The 25,087-nt window shown below is 42.1% G+C and overlaps 1 protein-coding gene across 2 annotated transcripts in view; it reads right to left on the minus strand.

Annotated features, from left to right (window-relative positions):
* FNIP1 (folliculin interacting protein 1) overlaps nucleotides 1-25,087 on the minus strand; it is a 67,419-nt gene that overhangs the window by 40,864 nt on the left and 1,468 nt on the right. Inside the window, exon 1 of one of the 2 annotated variants that reach the window (XM_065644447.1) lies at nucleotides 3,923-4,561. The exons of the other annotated variant lie outside the window; for it this stretch is intronic. Within the exon in view, the coding sequence (XP_065500519.1) occupies nucleotides 3,923-3,933 (11 nt within the window). The 5' untranslated portion in view covers nucleotides 3,934-4,561. Of the gene's footprint in view, nucleotides 1-3,922; nucleotides 4,562-25,087 lie in introns of those variants that run through there. 2 annotated transcript variants of the gene reach the window in all.

A 25,087-nucleotide genomic window follows, 5' to 3' on the forward strand; every position in this document is an offset into this window, starting at 1 on the left:
AAAGGTGAGTCTCCATCTCCCACGCTGTTCTGGAAATGACGGCTCTCTTAATGAGGACGTTTTCCTGCGTGACCTATCTACCACTCTCTGATCTTTCTTTGAAACTGAACATATTTAAAGGAAAACAAAACAAAACCAAACTCCGAACAAACAAACATAAAAACTACCAACAAGAAACACCCAACAATCTTTCCACCAGCAGAAGCGTCCGTGACTTTGCCACAGTCAGTGCTGTGAGTTCACATCTGGTGCAAGAAAAGAAATAGCGATAAACAAATTACAGGATGTCTCAAAAAGACAGACCCAATTTCCAAGTAATTTCAATTTGACATTGAGTCCATCTTTTTGAGACACTCCATGTTTCTGAACAGGCCTGTGGAGACCTCCACTACACCAATAGTAATTCCTCTAGAATGAGATGTTCAGAAATACCCGTGTGAATAGAATGGGGTAGAAATCACCAATGTAGGGACGCTGTGTGGGATATTTCAGAAGCAAATCACATAAAACCAGATCTCACAAAATCACTACCGGGTTGAGGTTGGAAGGGGCCTCTGGGGGCCACCTGGTCCAGCCCCCCCACCCCCAGATGCTAATGCAAGTACAAAGCATAAAGGAAAAGGAATTATTTGGGACAGAAAGGCAAACTTCCACAAGAAAATATATTAGAAACTAATAATCATGAAATCAAGGCCCGAAAAATGATATTTTAATGCACGTTCACACTTAAGCGCTACAACTGTTCAGCTCTTCTCTCTCTTTCACCCGTTTCGTTTTCCTGTCTTTTTCATATTCAACCACTAGGAATATTATTTGAAGTTTACATTTACAGATCCATTACATGCTTCCTGACACCTCTACTGTGACTTGCATGGCAATCCAGAGCTCCAAATTCTCTCCAAGGATAGATTTTCTCATGTATCTAATGCCTGGAATTTATTACTGCTATAGACATTTCTCAGCAAGAGGCAGCTGAACGGCTTTAAACTGGTATTATTACACTCCGTGCAAGTTTTAATAGATGAAACGACAGACACAGAAATCTTTCGTTACCACTCCACCAATTAAAAGACAAGATTTTTCCCTGTAGTTGAAAGCAAGGACATTCTTTGCTCCTCATTTCCACTACAATATGAACGGCACCTCTTCATTACATTAAGGGTTTAGTTTAATACTATTTTTCCTCCTGCCTGAGGCCTTACTTTTAAAAAAACGTCATACTAATACAGCTTAGGTAGTATCCAATTACTTTCTAATAATTAACACAGATTTTTTAAAAGTCTTAAAGAAAAGCAATTGAAGCAAACTGATGAAGACCTTAAGCAGGCAGGAATTGCAAAAGAGTACGCTAAAAAAGTTAAGTTGCTCAAAACCAAAATATGACTAATCATTGAAAAAGTAAGTTGAAACTATCAGTCAAACTATTGTTTTCCTACCTCATGTTACCCATAGTTATAAAAACTGCCTAGTGATGAATCACTTCCAACTATTTTTAAAAGCATCTACGCAAATGATATTTATAGTTTATGCTAGCTTATCTGTTCTGCGTGTTTTTCGTGCTAGCACCTTTTTAAAAGGCTGGCAGCGCGGCCAGGGCAGAGCGGCCGGCAGGGCCACCTTGCCCCGTGCCCTCCGCGCCGAGGAAAGGTGTCGCTGCGCCCCGGTGGGTGAGCAGCACCACAGAGGTCCAGGGAGCCCCAGGGCTCATCTCCAGCTCCTGCAGACCATGCTCTTCACATCCCGTGGTTGTTATGGGGGTGCTCTGACCCAGACAACTTTGATGCAAGCATTGGACTGACCATCCCTCTCTTGAAGAGCTTATATTAATAAGAGACTGTTCCACTGGGTGCGCTGGGATATTCTGGACGCAGATTGTCTCTGCGTTCCACAGAGACGTGTGTTCACATCAAAGCATGTTCGCCTGTACATATATACCTAGCAGAATTTAGGATCTTGCAAATGGTCCAACCATCAGATCATACAAATCTCACCCCTGACTGAAAGGCCTTTTCCAACAAGGGATTCCTTTCTCCTGCACAATTCTTTTATCTGTTACTGGATTCTTTTTTTCTTTTGGCTTTGAGAAGATACAACAAAAGCTGAGTATAAGACACATGGGAGATATTGTACTTATTTTAATACCTTCTTACTGCAATTCAATAATTCATTTATTATTTGACCATTATTGTACAAGGACAGCTGTGCAGACCTTTCTGAAAGAGCATAACTAATTTGGAAGCAATGAAAACAGCAATGTACGGCATGTTAATGATGCTTCCAGCTTTCCAAGACCATCCATTAGCCTTTTTTAAAGAGGCACAGGCAGGCTATTTATTTTTTTAATAACACCTGAAACGCAAAAAAACTTTATCAGGATTCACATGATAAGGATGATCCAGACTGCATCTCCAATTCGCAAAGTCGGCATTTTCAGCGAGAGCTTCCATTTCAATGCTGGTGACATAACGTGACCATAAGGCCGTGAGGAGGAAGAAGATCCCTAAACTAGAGAAACCACGGGACCTATACTTAGAAAAAATTTTGCAAGATAATTGTCTTTACAAGAGCTGAGGTCACTGCAGGGCTGTGTGACAGTTGTGGTGAACGCCTGCTGATTCTGCAGAGAAAACCAGCATTTGTGACTTGACCAAGGCCACGGAGGGAGCCTGTGATGAGTGGCTGGAAGGAGTTTACCAGCACTTTAGGTGACATGTCCTCTCCTTCCCACCTCAGCGGGGGTTTCACAAAAGGCAAAGGACCTGGGCTCTGGGTAGCTTGGAAGGACTGAGAGGCAGTGGATCCTCTCATGGAGAACCACCCGTGACAGGTGACTGCTTGCAACGCTTACGTTTTCCAGGTTCATTGCAAGGAAATAACACGTCTTTAGAAAAAAATAAACAATCCAAGCCGTCCCTTTTTCATTTTTGAAGGAGGGTGAGGTGTCCACAGGCACTGCAGCACCGCAGAGGTCAGCTCCATCCTACATCTATAAATCTGTCTCACTCATTTACCAGCTTAGCGATCCTCACCTTGAATAGCTGCACTACTTCAGCTCCAGGAAACTTCTGCTGCTTATACTAAGCACATATTGTACACTAGGCACATATGCAGTCAGCCAGATATTTCACACTCAGTATAATAAACTTGGACCTCAACTTCAGTTGGCTTCCAGGGTTCTTGGCTCTGTTCAATTCTTCAACTGTACATGAAGCTGACTTGGGTTTATTTTCATTTTTTTTTACTTGGCTCTCATTAAGATACCTAATTTTTACTCTGAAGTCCAATACATGAGCCAGATGCCTTTCCACAAGCAAAAAGACCTATACAGGTTAGGTGCAGTCTAGTCAACACATTAACCATAATCTGGAGTGTGATACTGAAAATAAGTAGGTTGGAAGGTTTTGTTAGAGACGTGTCGCATGTTGAGTAACTTTGCAATTTACACAGCTTTAGAATTTACAATTAGCATTAGTAATTTCATAGAATATTTTTGGGAGTAATTCATGCATGTCCTTTCAAAAAGTACCTGTGCAGCTTTTAGCTGATTTAAGCACATACATGCATGCAAATATATGTACATACACGCACACACACAGAAGCTGTGTGCTCTTCTGAAAAACCAGTTTTAATAAAAACCACACACGGACCAGACACAGTTCCTTTCAGATACTTTCACTAGCATTTAACACAATGTTTTTACATTATGCAAGTAGACTGCACTTCCCTTTGCAAAAGTACAACAGAAGCAATTTAGGGAAACAAAATACATTAGCGTCATTTAGGATACAATTGTAAGAAGAATCATTAAAAAATTTAATCTCTAAAAGGTTCACAACTCTGGAAAAGACGTACTGTCATCACAATGAAAATATTAAGCTTTCAAATAAATAAAATAATCTCAAGAACTGTGCAGTGACCGTACCTGGGAAGCATCTTTGTCCCCCGGGCAGTTCCACTTTTCAGAATCCCTGTAAACTCCTGTTGTGCCCGGCTGCCAACTCAGGTTAATAATAGCAATGAGCCATATTCATCCAAAACCACAAGACTGTCAGGTGACATATCAAGAGGTCTGAATTTAACTCAAACAAAAGACTCTCCATGCTGCAATGCAAAAGGCTTAATCCTAGCAACAGGATCACAAAAACCACCTTAAAGCAAGCACTTTGCTGAAGCACAATATAGGCATTTGCACCAGGCTGCGCTTGTGCTGCCCTGGAGTTTCATAACCCGAATCCTGCCCCTCCATTCTGTTGCACAGCCCGGGATTTCTGCTCAAGGAAATATCGCCCGCCTGCCCCGCTCCTTTGTCTCTTCCCGTCTATTGCTGCAGAGAAGATCGATCTAATTCATGGGAAAGCCAAGCGCTGCTTTGGCAGCCGCTGGGGCGTAGATGTCAGTCCCATCCATCCTCCTCCAGCGGACGCGATGGGAGTTGAGTCTCATGACCCAAGTCCCCTGGCAACTGCGGCCGCCGTCCTGCACCTCCACGAGCCGCGACCGTCGGGAATTCAGCCCGCTCGGACAAGAAGGAGGAGGGGGAAGGGGGGGCCAAAGCAAGGTGGCCTCCTTCCAGACTGCACCCCCAGCCTTCACATTCCTGGAAGCAGCGGGATGCTTGTGCCGGAGCCGGGAGCGGAGGCAGCGGGTGAAGCGCCAGCGCTGACAGCCATCATGTGACCAGCTGTCAGCGCAGCCACCTGCGGCCACCCCACCGAAATAAAGGCCTTTAAATCTTTAACTGCACGGGGTCTCGTCTGCACGCGTTTTGGGAAGAGGGCAGGGGTGCTGCCGGCAGGTGCGTGGCCGGTTCTCCGCGCTTTTGCAGCTCAGCGAAACCCGCTCCGTGGACCACCCGCTCCCCCTGCCCATCGGCGCGGATGAGAACAAAGAAAGCACTGTATGCCGGGCGAGGGCTCGTTAATGGTACAAGTGAAGCGTCAGGAATATGCAGGACAATTGGATGGCAATATATAGGGTATTTTAGCGGAAAAAAAAAAAAAAATACCCAGAAAGAAATCCTGACCGACCCGATAGCTGTAAACAAGGTTGTGATTGCTCTTGTGGTAACCCAGGCCAGGCTAGGAAGGCTGCCTGGTACATCACAGAAGCAAAGGGCTTGCTATCTAAAGAACTTTTTTCTCTAAATTGTGGGGGAGGAGTGAGAGAGATGGACAGGGAAGTGAAGAAGGGGCTGGGCATCCAAAAAAGCAGGGTACGTTAGAAGCCATCAAGTATTGTCACAGATATATGCGGGGGCAATCATTCAAACTATTCATTTTGTATTATCTTTGGGCAACGATCAAGAAATACATAAAGGCAGGAGACTATAGCTCCTACTACAGCTTTTTTCAGCGTCTGAAAATCTACACGTTTTGCCAATATTTCAAATACAAAGGCAGCAAAAATCCATTTATCATCAGGATCTCCTGTTCCTCTGCACCCCACAACACAAAGTTCAGGGCTATGGACGATTCCGCGGTAGCAGGGGCAGGTGAGCTCCAGCACTTGCTCATGGGCTCTGGCCCCCAGACCTAACAATCCCCACAGCCCAGAGGATGTTCTGCCCTCCAGGGTGGATTCCACCCAAGAACACCAAGTTCCCTCTTCTGCTACACATCTCCTGGATTAAGTTCAAGCAGAAATCCTCAATCTATTGACACAACAACAGTTTTACTGCTGACCTACAGGAAGGTACTATTTTTATGTTTGGTGCTGGGCAAGTGTCTTGACACAAAAGCAGTAAAACTAAGAAATAGATAATTGGTTCCAAATTCAAACCCACTCTCTTTTGTGACTGTTAATGTGTTATAGGAAATTTCTCATTTAGAAATGAAGAGCTGAGGTCCTGACCCCACACAGACATACATTATAGACGTGGCTTTTCATAGGTGACTAGTGCCAGGGAATCCAATGGAATTACTCAAATGAGCAAAATTGGGCATGTGGTGTTTACAGGACCCATGCTTTAAAACCAAATCTTGCCTTTAAGGCTTAAAATGCCAAGCCTTGGGAGTTGCAAGCAGTAACATTTGCCCTCTGCTACCTTCTTGATCTAGTGCAAGGAATGTGCTGTGAACAGTCACTTTCTTTACCTTTCTTTACGCATCACTCTCTAAAGGTTACTGATGTCAAAAGTGACCTTTTTTTCTTAGACATGCAATGGTGAGAAGTTCAGTGCAATGTATTATGTAAACCTTTATTTACAGGAGTAACATCTAAGGTTTCCATTTTACCTCAGGGTAACCTGATGCGTATTACAGACAAGTGCTTTGAAAGCAGACCCAGCATCCGTCCAACAACTGCCCAGGAAAAACATTGGAAGGAATTTCTCTTCAAATAGAGACAGACTCAAAGCGTACGGAGAATAAACAGTGCCTTAGCCACATTACTGAATATTTATTGCTCGAGGAAGGACTTCATGTAGTCAGTGTTGGCTCAATCACAGTCACCATTCCCATATCCAAGAAAACACTCAGGCCTCTTTAAGCCTCTTTAAGATTGAACGTGCACCATCCTCTTCTCTAGCTATACAGCGCAGGCACAGTGACCATCCTATTTACTGATGGGAAACAAAGGAGATACGTTTTCAAAAACAACGCCTGTTTCTAAAATTCTGAGGACGGTGAGATGTTCTGGTCACACCAATATGTACTTATGGTATTTTAAACCTGGGTTCAAGACTGCACTCAAATCCAAACCTACTGGCTGCCAACTGCAGATGCAAACCCGCGCTCAGAGAAGCTTCAGGCTGCGCAGAGATGGGGGGACACGGGGCGGGTGGGCAGAACCATAACCCCCCTGCTCAACTGACAGCCCTGCAGCCGCTCCTCCTCGCTGCTTATCTGCACTGTTTCTAGGAGGGAAAAATAAAAATAAAATCCCAAATGGGCCATTAGTTAGTAAAAAAGCTGTAATTACAATATTGGTTGTGTTCCAGACGCAGTAACTTGCTTTTATCTATGTTGTGGAAGCTTTATAGAGTTTGCACCAGGCCTAGAGCATCATCTATTGTTGAAAGGTGTCTCCAGAAAGGCAGCTTTTTTTTTTTCTTTTTTTCCCCCAATTCCGCAAAAAGTCCCTCATTTACCACCTAGGCAGTACTTTGCTTTTGCAGGGAATATGATACTCTCCATCTCTTTGAAAGACTGCTGGCTTTTTTTTTTTTATTTGAACTTAGATAACAAAGCTGATATTATTATCTAGCTTCATAAAAACACTTAACTTCAAAAAAGAAAGTGATCAACACCTCCTGCCTTAGCCCATCACCTTCCAGAGAGATCCCGGGAGGGCACTTCAGCACCCATACACATCCCGGTCCGTGCACAGATGACCAGCCCGGGGATGAAGCACATCCCACACCAGACTGGGGCTGTGGCTGCTTCTTAAAAATACATAAGCCAACAAAATCCTCAAAATAAAACAGGACCAAAGAGAGAGTTACTTTCTTCTTTTTATCCAAAGGCATTTTTCAAAACATTTAAAGGCTCATACACACCTTTTGGGTATAAATCACCTGATTTTAAACCGAGGAAACAACAGTTTGCTCCGACCACAAGCTAAAAATGTAATGAAATGATTCATTTTTGTTCCCCACTGCCTTAGTGAGTTTTTTGAGTCTTTCTCCTGAAAGAAGGCTTCCCTTACACATGTTGCAAATGCACTTAATAAAGAGCTAGTAGGCAAGCCAAGATATGTTTATTGCTTAGTAATGCACCAAGGTAGGAGCTAGATGACACACTTGACAAAAAGAGAGAAAAACTATTAGGATTTTACTTGAAATCTGCCTAGAAATACTTGGATACCATTTCTTTACAAAATACTCGCTAGTAGGATTACCACTGAGCTAGACTTTTTAAAAATGTGCTCTCTGTGCATTTTTGTATCCCTGCAAAAAAAAAAATCCACTGATTTCCTCACTAGTGGAGAAGAAGAGTGCAGAGTGTTAAAGCACAAACCCTCTGCATGCAACTGGAGCACGTACACATACCTGAACAAAACATAGCTATGCACACAAAAAACAGAAGCCCAGCCAAAGGTCGGCAAGAGCCACAAAGTCAAGAAAGATCACTGCAAGCAGTCCAAAGGTTTTGCAAAAGTTAGGAAGGATTTCCTTTAAGGATTTCCCTGAATGGTAACCAGATTTTTAAATACTGAAAAAAAGTGCTTTTCAGATGCAATTTAAAAAAAAAAGGTAATAATTTAAAAAAAAAAATCACCAGAGAACCAAAGTTTCTAAGCTCTCCATACACAGGATTCTCAGCAGCAGCAAGAGGTCTCATGACTGGAATAAACTCTGTACTAGCGGGCGCTGTAAAGGAGCATCAGCATAAATATGCATCTGCCTGGGAGCATTCCTGGAGGGTGCGACATGGAACATTAAATCTCTTTTAAGAAGGTGGATGCTGAAACCTCAGCAGTCTGACCATCCCTTCACCGTTGTAATTTTTCAAGTCATGATAAAAGATGCTTAAAATAAAAATAACTATCAAAGTAAAAATCTGATGCATGGTTAAGCTACTGGAACATTGGTGTTTGTTTTGTATCACATTTCCAATTGCAATCTACTATAAATAAGACACCAAACAAACCTCTGTCATACCAACTGGTACTGCAAGACAACAGGGCATTTTCCCCCTGCCAAACAGTTATTTTATTGTGCACATTTTATTGTGCACTCTCGGGTGTGCAGAGTAGAATAATCTTTTGCTGTAGCTATTAAAAATAAAGTGCAAATAGCTCAGTATTGTTTGTGTTTAATGAAAAATTTGGAAGAAAAAACATTCCAATACAAATTGCTTTTGATACACATAAACGGTTGTTGGAAATACAGAATTTTCTGAAGTCACACAGAATTATTTAGTGTAGCAGAGGACGGTTGTGGGTGGAAGTCGCTTTTTCCCTGCTTTACGTTGTATAATTCTGAAGATGTCTAGATAGATTCTTCAACCCTTAAATCCACACATAAAACTAACTTCTGTTTTCCATCCCCTCTTCTAAATGTGAATGACAATATGATTCCCAGTGACATGCAGCATCTATCCCTGCCTGATACATGAGAGTTTCCAGTACACAACAAAGCAAACTCTGCCTGTGAAAACCAGCATCTCTGTTAGATCCGAGCTACTGCTGTTGGGAATTACTGACATGATAAAGGAGTGACTATTTCACAGTGCTGTAATAGATAGAACAAAAATCTGCTCACGGGCTTAGATGTATCAAGTGCAAAGTTTACTGCTTAGGTATCTCAGTGATGACTTGCTGCTTTTTATTTTGGAGATCGCTGACATTAATAGATGATACAATTAAGAGAAAAAAAGATATATTAATATGAGTCAAGGTTGACTGCAAGAACTCTGTTGCCGTGAAAATGAACACATCTTAGAGGGATCACTATAGCTCCACTAGTGCTATCAATTCTAATATTAATAACAAATCCTTCAATGACTCCTGATGTAACAAGAGTACACTGGTCGAGGAATCCTGATATTTTAATTTTTTAGTAGACAAACATTGAATTCCCTGTATTTATCCCCAGTTTAAAGAGTCTTAAAGGTTTTTATTTTCATGCTCTTCCCAGCAACTGTAAGGACTACAGCAGCTTTCTTCTTTTTACACAAGTGAAAACTGAGATTCTCAATACCTTACTTCAGGAGATTTAAAAAAAAAAAAAAAAAAAAAGCGCTGCAAGGTACATAAACAAATTGCTAGTGTACTCCAGCCATGCCTGACATGCCATGTGATTTCTGCGCCAACACTGAGTAAGCACATCCAAATAAGCATTTTTTTATCGGATAGATATATCAAGACACAAATAACTTTGAAGGCTAAAAGACTAGAATGTAAACAGCTGCATTTTTTCACGTTGTGCTGTTTAACCTGTGAGCTGTGCAGGGATGGGCGATGCTGTGCCCGGGGCCCCCAGCCCCTGCTGAGGCCAGGCTGGTGTGTGGTGGGCACCTTCATCCCGGTGGATACCTTCAGCCTGGAACCATCGCTCCACGGAGCACCCAACCCACCGCTAACCCTGCCGCCAGGGCACAGGGGCAGTAAAGCCACCCGCTATAGACCCAGGCGTCCGCTGGCAGCCCAGTGCGTCCCACACGCTCCCTGGGAGCCCACCGCTGTGTCAGGGTGAGGGCAGCTGTCTGCTTACGCTGATTAAAACATCCTGTAATACTTGTTTTGTGAGTTTTATAAGGGGAAAAAATATTGCCTTGGTGGTTGAAAGTCATATGGTACGAGCAGGCAGCACGGGGATTTGAGCTTTCCTTGGCTGTGGGCCATGTCCGTCTAATTGATTAAGGTGGCTGCACTTGTGACTGGGTGATAATTGAGAGCCCAATAAATCTGCACACAAGTATTTGCCACTTGGAGATGGAAAGCAATTGTTATGGACCCTTCATAACGCACTGCAAGCAAAACAATTACAACTAATATTCAAAATATCAAGAATCCCCCCAGACCACTCAGAACTTCCTTGCCCAACATTCACATTTTCAGTTAAATTACAGGAGTGTCAAATGCATGAGGATGACAACTCCGAGCTTTCAGCTAAGTCATCCCCAGCACAAACTCCAGTCATTCTGATTTCTCAAGATCTTGTGCGGTACTTCCAAGTCTTCTCTTTCCCCTACCCCAGGTCTCATTTATCTGTACAGACACCGTGGCTTTAGCCGAGGTTTACATGATCTTTTTTCCCTTGGGGGTTAAAAAAAAAAAAAAAAAAAAAAAAAGAAGCAATGTTGCAGCTGTTCCGAGTTCCTTGGAAAAAGGAAGAAGACAGATGCAAGTAGTTATTCTCCAAAGATTCACAACAATCAGTGTCTGAGCAACATTTTACTCTGTCCCTCATGTGACTGTTTAATTAGGTGTTGATTCACTCAGTCATGAGACACAAGGAAACAGGGCTGCAAGCCCTAACGTCAAAGAAAAAGTAATGCCTGTTCTGCCAGTTTCTGTATTAGCAAAGCACAAAGGGGACATCGAGTTCTGAGAAGCAAAACTCATGTTTCCTTACCCATAAGCCAAACCATCAAATCACTTCAACCTTTCCATATGAAAAAAAAAAAAAAAAAAAGAGAGACATCTTAACGATTTCAGAGCAAGATGCTTGTGAACTCCCTGGTTATTGTGCACTGTGAGAGCTGAGCCCAGCTGGAGCACTGGCGGTGTGAGCTCTGCGAGCTGGGTGTGCCTGTCCAGCTGCTCCGCCAGGTCCAAGCTGCTTCGGGATATCTTGCTTTCTGCTGGGGTTAGTTTGTTTGTTTGCTTTTGGAAAAAAAAAGAATACAAGCTATTTTGCTATGGCTTTATTCCTGAATGTGAACAGAATTTCTTAGCCATCATATTACCAAAAAGCTTTTTTGTTATGGGGTCCGGTTGCCATAGCAACAGGCTTTTAAAAATATCAAAGAAATTTTCAGCACATGGTAAACCAATTTCACAAACTGTGTCTATTTGAATAGGAAAATCTGGCGGACAATTATTTATACACACTCAGTTCAACTGAGGTTTGACGTAGGGATAATCCCAAAATGCTGCTTTCAGTCTAAAGCCTGGTGTTGTAAAGGACCACGGTGAACTTGAGCTTGCTGTGTTACCAGGTCATTTATCAAGGCAGTCACATAGAATTAACAGATGATGATCATTTTTCCATCAACTACATTTAAGATCAGCATGTCACTAAAATGCATTAAATGCCAAAAGCTTTTTTGCTGAAGAATACTGCCTTAAACCTTGGATTTGTAACATTTTAAACATTGTATGTTTGTAGTCTTACCCTCATTTGTGTAGATTTTACTAAAAAAAAAAAAATTGGACTCTGGATCAGCAACTTATTTAAAACACATGCCTAATGCTAAGCACATGAGCGGTTTCATTGGGAGCAATGAAACTACTTACATACTTAAAGTAAAGCACATGGCTTAAGCAGAGTGCTGACTCAGTCTTATTCCCCCTCAGATTTCACCAAAAACCTGTCTCGGTTACACAGGAACAACTGCAAACTAAAGGCAGAGGATGATTGTATAAACAAGTATAATAAATTAGTATCTATGGAATGAGATCCTGGTCTGGCCTATGTGTACGTGATGCTCATTTATACTGATATCCCACGAGTGCTAATGATAGATAGTCCCTGTGAATCAGCAACTGTCCGACACTACTGTGTTTGTCCCTTGCGATCCGAGCACCCTCCAACACCTTCGGAAGTCCGATGCGACGCTTGGCTCAATTCTTCAGCCTTTCTGCACACAGTGTGGTTACTTGGCTCCATGACAGCTCTGTGCCTGGGAGCCTTTAGCACCCCCCTCGTTAACCCTCACAACTACCAACCAGACCCTCACTGCCAGGCTCTGAACCAGAAACAATTAGGGACACTGTCACAGATCTGCCAAATAACTTTAATGAAGGTCTAAGTGGACTGGATCTATCCAACAGCTGCTTTTCAGGAGGGAAGACTTTTCTAACTTGGTTCCAGCCCCTGGAGCGAACATCCCTCCCTTTCTGGCTCTACGAGTTGAACGGGCCCCTATTTAATTTGAAGAAGGGATGAGATCTTGATTTGTGTAGATATTGCAAGAGCCCCAAGACTGCTGTGAGGAGCCCAGACTGCTCAATTCTCCAAGGCAGGAGTCATGCTGCTCAATTCTTTTCCAAATTAAGCATGCAAAGGTGACCTGAAACTATTTCAGGTAGATCTATATAGAGCAGACAAAAAGGCATTGCTTGACTTTACTTTTATGTAACTCATAAGGACATGGGGACAAATAAAAATCAGATGCCTGAACAAGCCACATGGCCATACAACTTTATTTAATATCTGCAAAAAACAGACTGCCAGAATAATGGAACAGCCTGGCACTTAACGAACAAATGCACTAAAACTGTGAGGTTCTGAATACTTTGGTTCCCCAAAGCAGAAGAGCATTTAAGAATGCATTTAGCTGTCAGCTAGCTAGTAGCCCCTCTCATCTTAAAGGAGCTGCTCAGTCTTTAAATCAAGCTTAACAAAGTGGTTTGCAGGGTTTGCAACAGAGTGCTTTGCTCACTGTCATCCTGAACTCTACTCTCGCATTGTCTGCCGTTCCCTTCGGTTTTCTAAGTCCCACTACATGCTCACAGTCTTGGGTTTCTAAGAATGGCAGGAATGGAAAATAGACTGTAGGACTGCCCACTGCCCATGATGATTAAACAAAACAAGCTTTTCAACGCACCTGCCCATCTAAAGGGATTTTCCACTGCAGAACAGCTGAACTGGTCGAGTCTTACTGAAAACTCCGCAAGATGGGTACATAGAAGCTCTGAGCATCACCTGAAAACAGACCCTATATGTCCACATAGCTTTTCTTACTGTTAAAAGCTTGGTCTGTGATAAAGAAATTGCAGGTTCAGCTTGGCATCCCCTCCCCGGGTATCTGCACCGAAACTCACTCCAAACACACACCTTATCGTGGGACTGAGCTGGAACACACACTCCAAACCAGCGTGGCCTCACAGCTCACTGAATCAACAGAAACACTTGACAAAACCTACATTGTTCCACTGGGAGAGGTTGCATTTAATATCTCTCTCTCTATATATATATATTTAGTGTATGTTCAATAAACTCCTTTTTGTCAGTGGCAATGGATTTGATGAGTATGTAGTTACAGACACTCCCACCCAACAGACGTGGCTGGAGCAACTCCTGCCTGTCTCCTAGAGGGTCTCGCTGGGGGTTGCAGCAGCACAAGCCATTTCTGACCAGCTCTGATCGGTTCAGCATCAGCATTGCATCTTCCATACTGCACATACCACAGTCTAAAACGAACAAAAAAATAATTTACTGTTTCCTCTCATTCTTACGGAGTGGCAGAATCACTTTGCTTTCTCATTCAAAAGCATTTTCTTGCCTCATCTTTTTTCTCCCCGTTCAGTCCGTCCACATGCGCGTCTCTAAGATGGGGAACTCGAAGCCGAGTGCTTCGGGTATCCTGCTGTGAACCAGTAACAGCACCACAGGAAACCATTTATCCTGCTGCATCAACAGGGAAGAAAGGCTCACGTGCTGGGCAGCAATAGCTGTCAATGCCACCAGGACATTTTGGACTGGGTTTTTGTTGGATTTTTTTTTTTTTTTTTTTTTGAAAGGAGCTGTTGGCAAAGTTATCGCTCACTTGGCTCTTCCTTTCCCCTCCTCGTGCTAGCGCATGTCATTTCAAGTGACACAGCAGTAAACCCAAACAGGATGCACCCTGCTGCTTGTGGCAGGAGGAGGAGGGGATGGCACAGCACCCAGGGGAAACCTTCAGAAAGGCAAGGCAGCAATGCAGGTCTCAGACAGGACAAAACTAAGAAGAAAACACAAAAATGGAAGGGAAAGTCAGCTGCGCTTTAACTCTTTCCTTCCTCTATGTGTGTGCACGCACATGCATGTAAATACTAGTTTCCAAAGCAGAGCACTAAACAACAGGGAGTGATGATGAGGGAGAACATTAAGAGACTCAGGGAATACCAAGCAGAAAGAATCCTTTAAAATATATGCATTAAATGACGGCTTCCAACTTCACCTGCACACATTATCTTTTCATCTTTCTGAAAACAGAGCAACTCCACTTTATACTCATTACACTCACATCCAGGATTTCCAGCCTGAGTTTTAATTTCTGTACTTAGCAGCTGTCACTGTTCATGTTATACCTTCCAAATATTATAAAAGCCCACTGCCGCCCTCTCCCTTTGCACCACTGCTGCTATGCAGAAGGTGCGGCCAGACCGCCCAGAGTCCTGGCCCCTTCTCCATCCAGATCCACCAGCGCTGGTCTCCAGCTGCTCAGCACTGCACCAATAAACACAGGGAACAATCTTGTCTTGCAGACAAGAAAAAGTGAAGGAAAATAAAGATCACAGTTTTCAAAAGTCTCTCAATTTTTTCTGTTGCTAGTATCTTCGCTTATATTTATACAGCACCTATTTACCCTAATCAGATCCTAACACAAATATGTTGGAACTATGGTTCTGATCTAAAAAGCAAACGAGCCTGTCCGGCGTTATATTAAAACAATTTGGGCCTGTCTACACAGTCTATGCATATACCGAATGTACTTATCTCACAAAAGACCTTACTAGAAAGACAACAGTCAAGCACTCTGCTTGACAAGGTAAGGAGGCGCTTGCTTTGTGGTCTTCTGATGACTGCGAGTTTATTTGGGCGCACATACACTCAGAGCCATGGAGCAAATGAAGGCACCTGGGGAGATTTTGAAATATACATATATATGTATATAGACACACATAGATTTTATATACATATATACATATATATACGTATATATACATATATACATATGAGACAGAGATCTGGGAGTGGGCTCTTAGGATCTCTTTTTTTCCCAGCATAAATATCCTCTAGCAAAGCTCAAGGCTGCAGCACTGAAAGCCTTCAAACCCCACCGAGTTACACTGAGGATGCTCAGCACTTCATAGGACTGTGACATGTTGTATTTGCCTTCATTTCTATGCTTCTCTTATTTTAAAAAAATTATATAGAAACAATCTCTTGTCAAACTCCCTGTTTCCTGTACATTTTGTTTTCCTCTGTTTTCTCTAACCATACAGATGATGGCTTTTTCTCCAGTGTGGGTGTGGACGAAGGTCATCTCCTGAGTGTAATTTAGCGATTTGTCCTGCTGGCTCATAATAGAGAAGACCAGTCTTTAAATGAATACATACCAAATCCAGGTGGGGAAAAACAAAGAAAAACAAACAAACATCCCAACATCCAATGTGTTACCTTCTAACCCTATCATGAAAACAACACACAAACACAAGCTATCCAGCAGTTGTGTGAGCATTCTTCAAATTGAAAAAGAAAACCTGATGACACATTTTAAAATAGATACACTTTCAGACTAACCAAAATAATTCATTTGAAGTGCACAGAAGATACTATGACAAAAACCACTACAATATAAAGCAAACAAATTAAATCAGTCTTATTCCAAAGTGGTATTTTTGCTTATCTGAAAAAAGAAAGTCTGATAAAAACTTCTGTTTATATAAAGATATAATTCCGCTATAATCTCATAAGAATTTTTTTTAAGTTACTTTGATTTTTTTTTTATTCTATGCTTTTTAATTATGTCTGTTTTGGAAAAAAAAAAAAAGGTCATGAGTTCACAATTAGCATCTCTTCTATGACTAGAAAATACACATAAGAAACCACCATGCTCGTTTTCACAGCTTCTTAGCCCTCCATGCTGTCAGTAGAACAATTTCCTTTTCTACTAAGAAAGTAATTTCCAGTAAGCCATAGCAGCTGAAATATGTTTAAGTACTGAAAAAACACCAACCACCTTTTTCTGTCCTCCTATTTAAGTTATATGGCAGAGTTTCGGCTGCCTTTAAACAGAAACACAGTTAGCGCTGTGAGCCAGTTCACTGTCTTAACCTTTGAGGCATTTCTTTAACTCTGTCTTTGGAGATAATACAGTTATTTTTCCTGTAGGAACAAGAAACCTCTGGCAGACTTCTTCCTTAACAGCTTCTCAGATGTTCAGATAATGTCACTCAGCTCGAACAAGCTGCTGAGGAGGAGAGCATGGTCAGCCCATGTTTTGCAGCCTCTCTTCCCTGCACACACAACCACTCACAGTTTATCATCTGTACCTATTTTTCATCAACATCTGAACTAACACCACTTTTCTAACAATTTCTGGTGTCAAGTTTTATGAAAAGGAGTCAACGAACCATTCAGCCAACTCTCCAAATGGTAAGAACATTTTCTAGGTAGGTCTCCAAAGGGGAAAAAACCCCCAACGAGAACATCATTCCTGTTTGATAGTTCATTTCTTAGCTAACTGCTCACACATGCTTCCTTCTGACTTACCTCCTCTTTCATAATTCACCCCCAGATGTGGCAAACTGAGCCCATGGTCTTTGGAGGCCTGTTTTTCCCTTGGGACAAAGCTGTACATGGAAGGTGTGAGGCGAGAGAAAGGTGGGTATGTAGAAGATGGTGTGTATTTTAGTACTAGCTAGAAAGCAGAATAATTCAGCAGAGATTTTGACATTGTGGTATTCACAGTAGTTCAGGACTAGACTTTCTTGTGGTCACACTATAGCTGTTCCCTGAGCAAACCCTGAAGCCACATGTTTACTGTCTTCTTCCAATATGCCCATACTCTGCCTGTCCCCATGTCTCTTCTGACATGCCCGTTGGAAAGAGCAACACAACAAGGTGTAGCCAACTACTAATGGGCAGGAGGCACCCAACAGCATGTGCAGGATTTTCACTAAAGTTACAGAAACTCAGCTCACTCAGACTTCTGCTCTCACATTCTGCACCACACACGACCGAAGTCGATCAAAAGGTTTAGAAATTACTAAGACAGGAGCGCGAGACCGAGCGCAGCACTGGTTGAGCCACCATTTCCAGAGATACTGAGCCTGAAATGAAAAACAAAGCAAGCATATAGCAAAGCAACAGCTCCTATGGGCAATGCTCAAACAAAAAAATACACCTTCTCTCTCTCAAAGTGGAAAATGGCACAGGAACTGAGGCGAAGATACTGCTCTGCCTTAAACAGGCACAATGCCAAGACCTTAAGTCAGGGCTGAACTGAGCTCTAAGTTTCTTCATTTATCAACTAAAACAGATGGCAGAGAACTGTAATTTGGCTCCTGTTTCTTTCCAGTTATATATCACACAAACTGAAAGGGTAGAGGGTTTGTGGTACTATTAGAAGTTTTATGTTTTGTTGACATTTTGGCTGGAGCAAGGGAAAGATGTTTGAAGACGCTGCTAATGAGGCACACGGAGATCTGGAGAAGTACCAAATATCAAGAACGCGCCAGGCACGAACAGTACCTATATTAAAGGAGATACAATTGTTTCTGTGATGTATTTTGTACGATTGTTTCTGTGATGTATTTTACTAATTTTAGGCCAAAATCACTGCTGATGATGTTGTGGAAACATCCTGGAGAAGGATCAGTGGTGTCAGATGACCGTTTCCACGCTTCAAGAGCACTGCTTTCAGCAAAGGTCCACGCTGGTGTTGCACCCCACCACGGAGTCTTGTTGGGTTGTTCACTTGGTCAGGCGGAAGCGGACAGCGGGCGTCTACTTGTTACCAAGTGACACCAGCATCACTGCAAAGAGTCCTTCACCTGTACAAAACGGGGGTTTCTTTCAAGGCTGTAGTTTCAAAGATAAACACACAAAAGCTGGAGGATACCCAGATTATCACCCCAAAAGCATCAGGCAACACTGTTTAAAAGAAAGAGCTTTTACATGTAGTCAAACTGCTTCAGTCCAAAAGTTTAATGACATGGTAAGGGCTATGAAATTACTTTTTCAGAAAAGACAGAAAAGTTTGTGCAAAGACATTGTACCGGTGAGTGCATGCTACACGCACGCACTGTTAATATTCTATATGTAGTTTGCGTAGTATTCTGTGCTGCAATTCACATGTTTGAACAAGTTTCTCTGAAGCGTATTGTATTCTGAATAATAGTATCTACAGAAACTATTGGTTTCAGAAAAGAAAATGGTTGTACTTCTTACGCAAATATGCAGAATTACCTCAATTAAAAGCTTCAGTTGAGCACCAAGCAACAGCACAATGCATTGTTGTAAAGATAAATAAATCCTTTTTAACACAAAGGGTACATAATAACCGTTCACACTTCTACAAAGCAGAACACATTTGGGCAAGTATTTTTAGAAATTGGTGATTAATCCTGCAGAGAGGACTGCCCCTTTTGAATGTAATTGTTATGGTCACATTCCTTAGGCGCAGCACAATCACATGTATTTTGTGCAAATGAGTTTTTTCAAAGGAATATTTCCCATATATGAATTTTGTTACTACTCAGAGTAAGGTGGGGTAGCTGGTGCATTAGCAAGTCATTTACAGATGACTAAAATTACTTCCTGTTTTTAATGGGCATAACTTTTTTTCCTCCAGCAGGCATTTTATAGATTAAGGTTATCTATATCACAAATGCAAAATTTTTCAAGTCCTCAGAGACAAATTCTGCTGTCAGCCAAGTCTGGAAGCCCAGCATAACCACGCTGTGGATTCACTGGTGCAACTGAGCTCTGCATTTTTCCTAACGTTACTCACAAACATGTGATCTTGCAGACATTCTGCTCCAGATGTAGCAACAGGAGAGAACACAGCCGCTGAGCATGAAACCACCGTGTTACTTTCCACTCAAAAAAGATGCTTCTAAAGTGGTCACCTCCAGCATGCAGCCAAAATTACAACACAAGTTTTGGGCTCCAAGTCACACTGGTCCGGTTTATTCCAGAACAGAAGCCTGAATTCATCCAAGCTGTCACCATGAGCATACGCTAACTCAGAAGCATACACACAGCAAAAAATAAACCCCTTTGAAAACACAATCCCTTGGTCAACCAGAGGAGCTGATCATCCCAAAAGCAGGGTTTACAACCCAAGTCAGGTAAACATACCTTCAGTCACCAGAAAATGAACAGTGGAATTGTTTCAGAAAATGAGAAAACCACACAGTAGACAAACAGGTACATGCACCCCATGCTTTTGGGACATCTTCATGCCCCTGTGACTTCACCTGGAGAAGAAGAAAAAAAACCAGCACCCCCAAGTTTGCAGAAACACCTTCCTACAACACTTGCCAGCGTAACCCAAGCATAGAGAAGCATTTTTACTCTAGTATACCTACACACACATTTTTCAGACACACAGAAACCATGGCAAGAAGTCAATATACTCCTTCTGCCCCAATGAAGAGCATGGGCCAGCTCACCCTGTCTCCATAGAACAAGCAGAGATGCAGGGTCTGTCTCAGCCTTGTTGGGTCAAGAGGACAGCAGACATCCATGGCTTCCAGAGGGAAAACGGCCACACACGCTTGTCTGGCGTGTACCCTTGGAAATGCAAGAAATACTCAAAGTAAAATCAAAGGATTCACCTGATCAGCTGGCAAGACCCAAACTAGTACGTGGTAAAAAGGCACCACATGATTCACTTGCTTCAGCCTCTTCTCCAAATGATTTCTAACTTAGAGGAAGGATCTGAGAAGCTGGAAGGGGAACTAAGAAAATGACAGTTCCAAGGGCAGATGAGCGAGGCGGGAGACCACAGGCCATCCTCAGACAAGCCCTACCATCCCAGGGCGAGACAGCGATGTTGCCGGCTGGGAGGAAGCCGAGCACGCTGACAGCACCAGCCTCGTGATGTCCACTAAGGGCAGCGTGACCTTGTGATGCCAAGTTCTCAAGTCACCACAAGACCCCAACCAGCATGGGAGATGCTATATAAAAGGGTGACCCTTAAGCTGTGTCTTAGCTATGTCAAGGACATGCTGTATCTTTTAGCAGTAACGCGCGCCTACCTGGAGAAGCACTGGGAGACCTACAGAGAGGTGTGATGGAGGGCTTGGAGAGTGGCCCCTTCTGCAGAATTTCTCAAAACCTTCTCTGTGCTCCAGAGGTGCTTACTAGAACCTATTAATTTTTGTGTCTCTGCTTCTAAGATGAAAGTTGACAGAAAGCACTGGAAGGTACATAAAAGCTCAGATGACAGGAAATGCAAAACAGAATTTGGCAAAAAGAAGTACTTCAGAAAACAGCAATATATTTCAAAATACACACCAAAGTCATCACAGCGATAGAGAAAACCACATAAATCAAAGTGAAATATTTATTAAAACTTGCTACACTCAAGCTAATGAATACAACCAAAAAGCCAAAAACTCTTCCGGAGATGTTACAGAAAAGATGGATTTTTTTTATAAAAAACAAAACCAAGGAACATTAAAGGGCAGATATGAGCTTAATAAAAACATAAGAATATTCCAGATGTTTAAGAATTTGAATAGTCTTAAAAAAATATGGGACAAAAGCTTTTTAAATCCATCAGATAACTGGAAATGATGAAAAGCTGGAGCTATTACAGAATGAAGTCCAGCTAAAGCTCTTTTTGAGGATAGACTTTGAGTTAGTAAAATTCCAGAATTTTTACAACTATCAGTGAAAGACTTGCAGAATGCCAGAAGTGAACAACTATCAAAACCCACTATTTCATTAATAGCACTTGTTTGCTCTGGAAGGTTAATTCAGTAAGAATTTTGGCAGTGTTTTTGTCAGTTAGATTGTTTAAGCTCTCTCTCAAACCTTGGACCTGACGTTACTGTAGTGTCCAGACACCGCTGGCTCTGAACTCCTTTGGCGTCTCATGGAGCTGTTCCTTAAAAATGGAAAGCAACATGGCAATCTGTGGTGGTTACCTCTGCTTGGAGTCCAGGAGGAACAAATGCAAAACAGTCCCTGTAGCAATACCACATCACTGACGTCACCAGTGCCAGCCATCTTCAGAAATAATGCGAAAACTTACCAACAAGTTTTATGGGTAAAACTTTGACTTGGAAAAGTCAATGTAAAGACAACTTTCATGTTCTTCCTTCACCTTACTCCAGCCTCCAATTTAAAAAGCCCCCAGCTACACGTCGTTAGATGTCTCTGAGACTCTTTGCAGTTTATTTCAATCAATTAACTCCCATTTCAAGAGGCAATTACGCCTTTGTAAGAAAGCATATAGCATTTTTACTGTGCAAGAACAATAGCTCTGCAGAGGAACTGACTTGTGAAGCATCTTTGTATCATGCTACCCATTTCCAACTCTAGGTTTATTGCAATTCCCTTGATGAATCCTGCTGCCAAAAATTATGTGAAAGGAAACAAATCTCAGGATACCATTTAAAGTCACTGCCACGGAGAACAGAAAGACTCTGGGCTGATGGGGGACACTTGCCTTGGCAGATTTCAAGAAATACTACTTTGCAGCCAGCCTTATGCCTTTCATATCTCAGGAACCTGGCAAGCTATTCTCTCAATAAAGGTGCAGCACATATTACAGAAAGACCCCAAGAAAGCACATTTCCAGGATGACCAAAAATGGCCTTTTCCATAAATCAAGAAAAGAACGTTTAAAGTTATTTATTCCTGTACCTTCCCACTTAGAAAACTCCACTTGTCCTTGGAAATACCCAGATAACCAAAGCAAAGCCCCAAAGGAAGAATGTGCCCAAAGATACTCCACACCGCTGGTAAGACTCAAAACTGGAAGGGGTTCTTTCAAGCTTGAACAATCACCACACAGCTGTACCTCTACAACAGGTGCTTTAACAAGAGCAAAACAGAGTTTGCAAACATCGGTGGAATGCCCCTGGGGGTGAGATGGTTCTTTAGAGCTCAGGGGATTAAAAAAAAAAAAAAACAGACACACCAAAACTTGTATTGAGCTGCAGTGTAAAAAGAGTTCCAAATTAATAACCCTTCTATCCCCGAGCTAGGTGGGAAAGATGTCTAGAGACACATGGGAACAAGTACTTGAACTTTATACAGAAGATGGAAACACTGAGTTGCCCTCCTACATACAACATCAAAATGTACCAGTCCCACAATTCAGTATTACAGGACCATCCCACTCCCTCTGCAATAGTTAACAGTGCTCCAAGCCCAATTACAACCTCAACAGCCGCACTCTCCACAGGAGATCTGCTGCAGTCCTTACAGCTGTATTTACCATTGGAAATACTGCCTACACAGCTTCACAACAAAGATATAAAGCCCGAGACCTCTCTGTAATCTACTGAGCTTTGGGCTCATTCCACTGAGCCCGTTTTGAAGAACAAAAAGCTGGCTGAGTGACGAGTGGCTTAGCAGAATTAGCACTCTTCTCCAAAGCACCGAAGCAGACCCCTAGAAAGCCAGAAGAGAAACTGGTATGGTAATGTAAACCTGCAGGGGAATACTTAGTGTGCCCAGGTAACACTTACCAGAAACACATGGCTGCTTCTGCTTAGTTTAAGGAAGTTTTTGTAAGATTGTTTCCTTTTTACTGGGGAAATTGATCAGAAAATTCTGGAAGAGGGTTCATTTAACTGCTGTTTAAAAGTGTATATAATTTTAGACATGCACAGCACACAACTCATGTGAACAGCTTCCTGTGTTTTTACAACAGTAATACTTTGATTCTAAAATTCTAGAAAACCACATACCTGAAATCTCATATTGCTCATACTGTAGCAGCCTGGGCTGAGCTCTCCTGTCACCAGCAGCGCCAGATGCCACAATACAGCCAAGAGCTCCTATTTATAGTAAAAGTTCCCTGCAGGGAAAATCCACTCACGTGAGTATTATTTGTAGTAGACAGTGGGTACTCTACACCTTGGAACTTAAGGGCTTGTCTTTTCTCCAGAATACTTAGAGGTGTTTCTGTGTTTCCTGTGAACAGACTTTACCACTAAAATTTTGAATATTCTTGCTCACCATGGGAATGTCGAGCTGTACCAAGAGATTTCAGTCTAAGGGCCGAGTTGGCTAATTGCCCTCGGTTAAACTGAAGAGCTAATATGCTAACACGTAGTGGATCTATTGCGATTTCCTAAGGGTTCTTCTGTAAAATAAACTGCTTATATATATATATATATATATTTTTTAAAAATATGGCAAACTGGGACATTAGCAAATACCAGTTGCTACCTTACTGGTGACATCACTAGAACTGTTCACCTCTAGTTATAAAGGATTTTACACAGTCTAGCTAGACCCAGACTCATAAAATTTCACACACCCACAGCACAGAAAGAGATCCTGGGCAGGAAAAACAAACCGACAACTCAACAGAATACGTTTCCCCTGAAAAGTATTATTTTATTTTTGAAACAGTGTAAGCTCAGATTAAGTAGAATTTATGTCCTGGTAAATTTTTACAATAAGCCTGACAGAAACGCAAAATATATTCACAGTCAAAAAAAAAGAATGAGCATTAAAATAATCCTTAAATATTCTGCTATACTGATGTCACTGTCAGAGTAGCTGGGCTTTTCTCTCTAACTATTCCCAAAATGTATTAAGAGAATTTATGGGGTTTTTTTATGGTTGTTCTACAGAGTCTCTTCAGTAAGAGGACCAAGCTTTCAGAGTGAAGACAGTGAGAAATAACAGTAGTCAGAATATTTGGAAAACGTTCTGTTATATAGGATACAAACAGATAATATATGAATCCATAAATACGACTTTGTCCCAATGAAACCGATGAGGTTGTTGCCTTCAGGTTTACCGGAACCAGGAACCATCTAAACATCCAGAGTATTTGTTTCCAGTTTCTAAAGACCCATCTGTAATAAGTTACAGTCTTTATTTTGTGTATTATTCAAAAGTTTCAGTGGTAACTGATAAAACCATACATCGTGAGGATTAACTAAAGATTTATCCCCATTTGGAAAATGAAAGGAGTCATTAGGCAACCTGCATAGAAGGCATCTGTATTAGTCTTCAAAAAATAATATGTGGCTCTTCTAAGGAAGAGTGAGGTCTCCCAATCCCCCCAAGAGTCTCAGACAGAAGAGCCACCAGCCTCCTCCTGGGATTTTATACCCGTGAGTCCACAAAAAAAAAAAAAAACCCTGCAAATTCACTAGTTACCCATTGACAGCTCACATCACAGACTGAAGCAGCACTACATAAACAGAGGAGGCTCAGAGTAGACAGTGTGACACATCTGTTTTAAATTTCACGTCCAGGTTGGCACAGAACGATGCAGGTGAAGAGGGAGGAAGAGGCCTTGCCAAGCACTCACTCTAACTCTGCTCAACTCAGGCATGATCCCCATGTTTCTGCTCCAGGGTCTGTCCTGCAGCTGTTGAATTAACCATCACTCTACAAATCCATCACTAACAAATGCCTTAACAGGGTGGAAAAGGAAAGGCAATCAGAGCAGTCCCAGTGCCCCCTCCACACCAAGGGGTCTGATCCCAGTATTAAGCCGATTTAGAAAATAAGATGACACAGACATCATTAAAACATTTTGTCTCTTGAAAAAGGAACCACCTTTGCAGTAAATACCAGAGAGGTGTGTGAGCAGCTGTGATCAGTGTCTGCAAAAGGTGGTACCAGCAGCTAAAGCACTGGATTTCAGGTAGGGTCCAGGAATGTGCCCTGACTCTCTAAGGACACACAAAAAAACACCCCCATCAATATTCTGTGAAAACCGTGATGTTTAAATTCCTGCAGATATACTCTTAACCACCTAAATTGCTAAATTGTATCACTATG

Source organism: Caloenas nicobarica, chromosome 13 (assembly GCF_036013445.1).
Source record: "Caloenas nicobarica isolate bCalNic1 chromosome 13, bCalNic1.hap1, whole genome shotgun sequence".
Taxonomy (NCBI): Eukaryota; Metazoa; Chordata; class Aves; order Columbiformes; family Columbidae; genus Caloenas; species Caloenas nicobarica.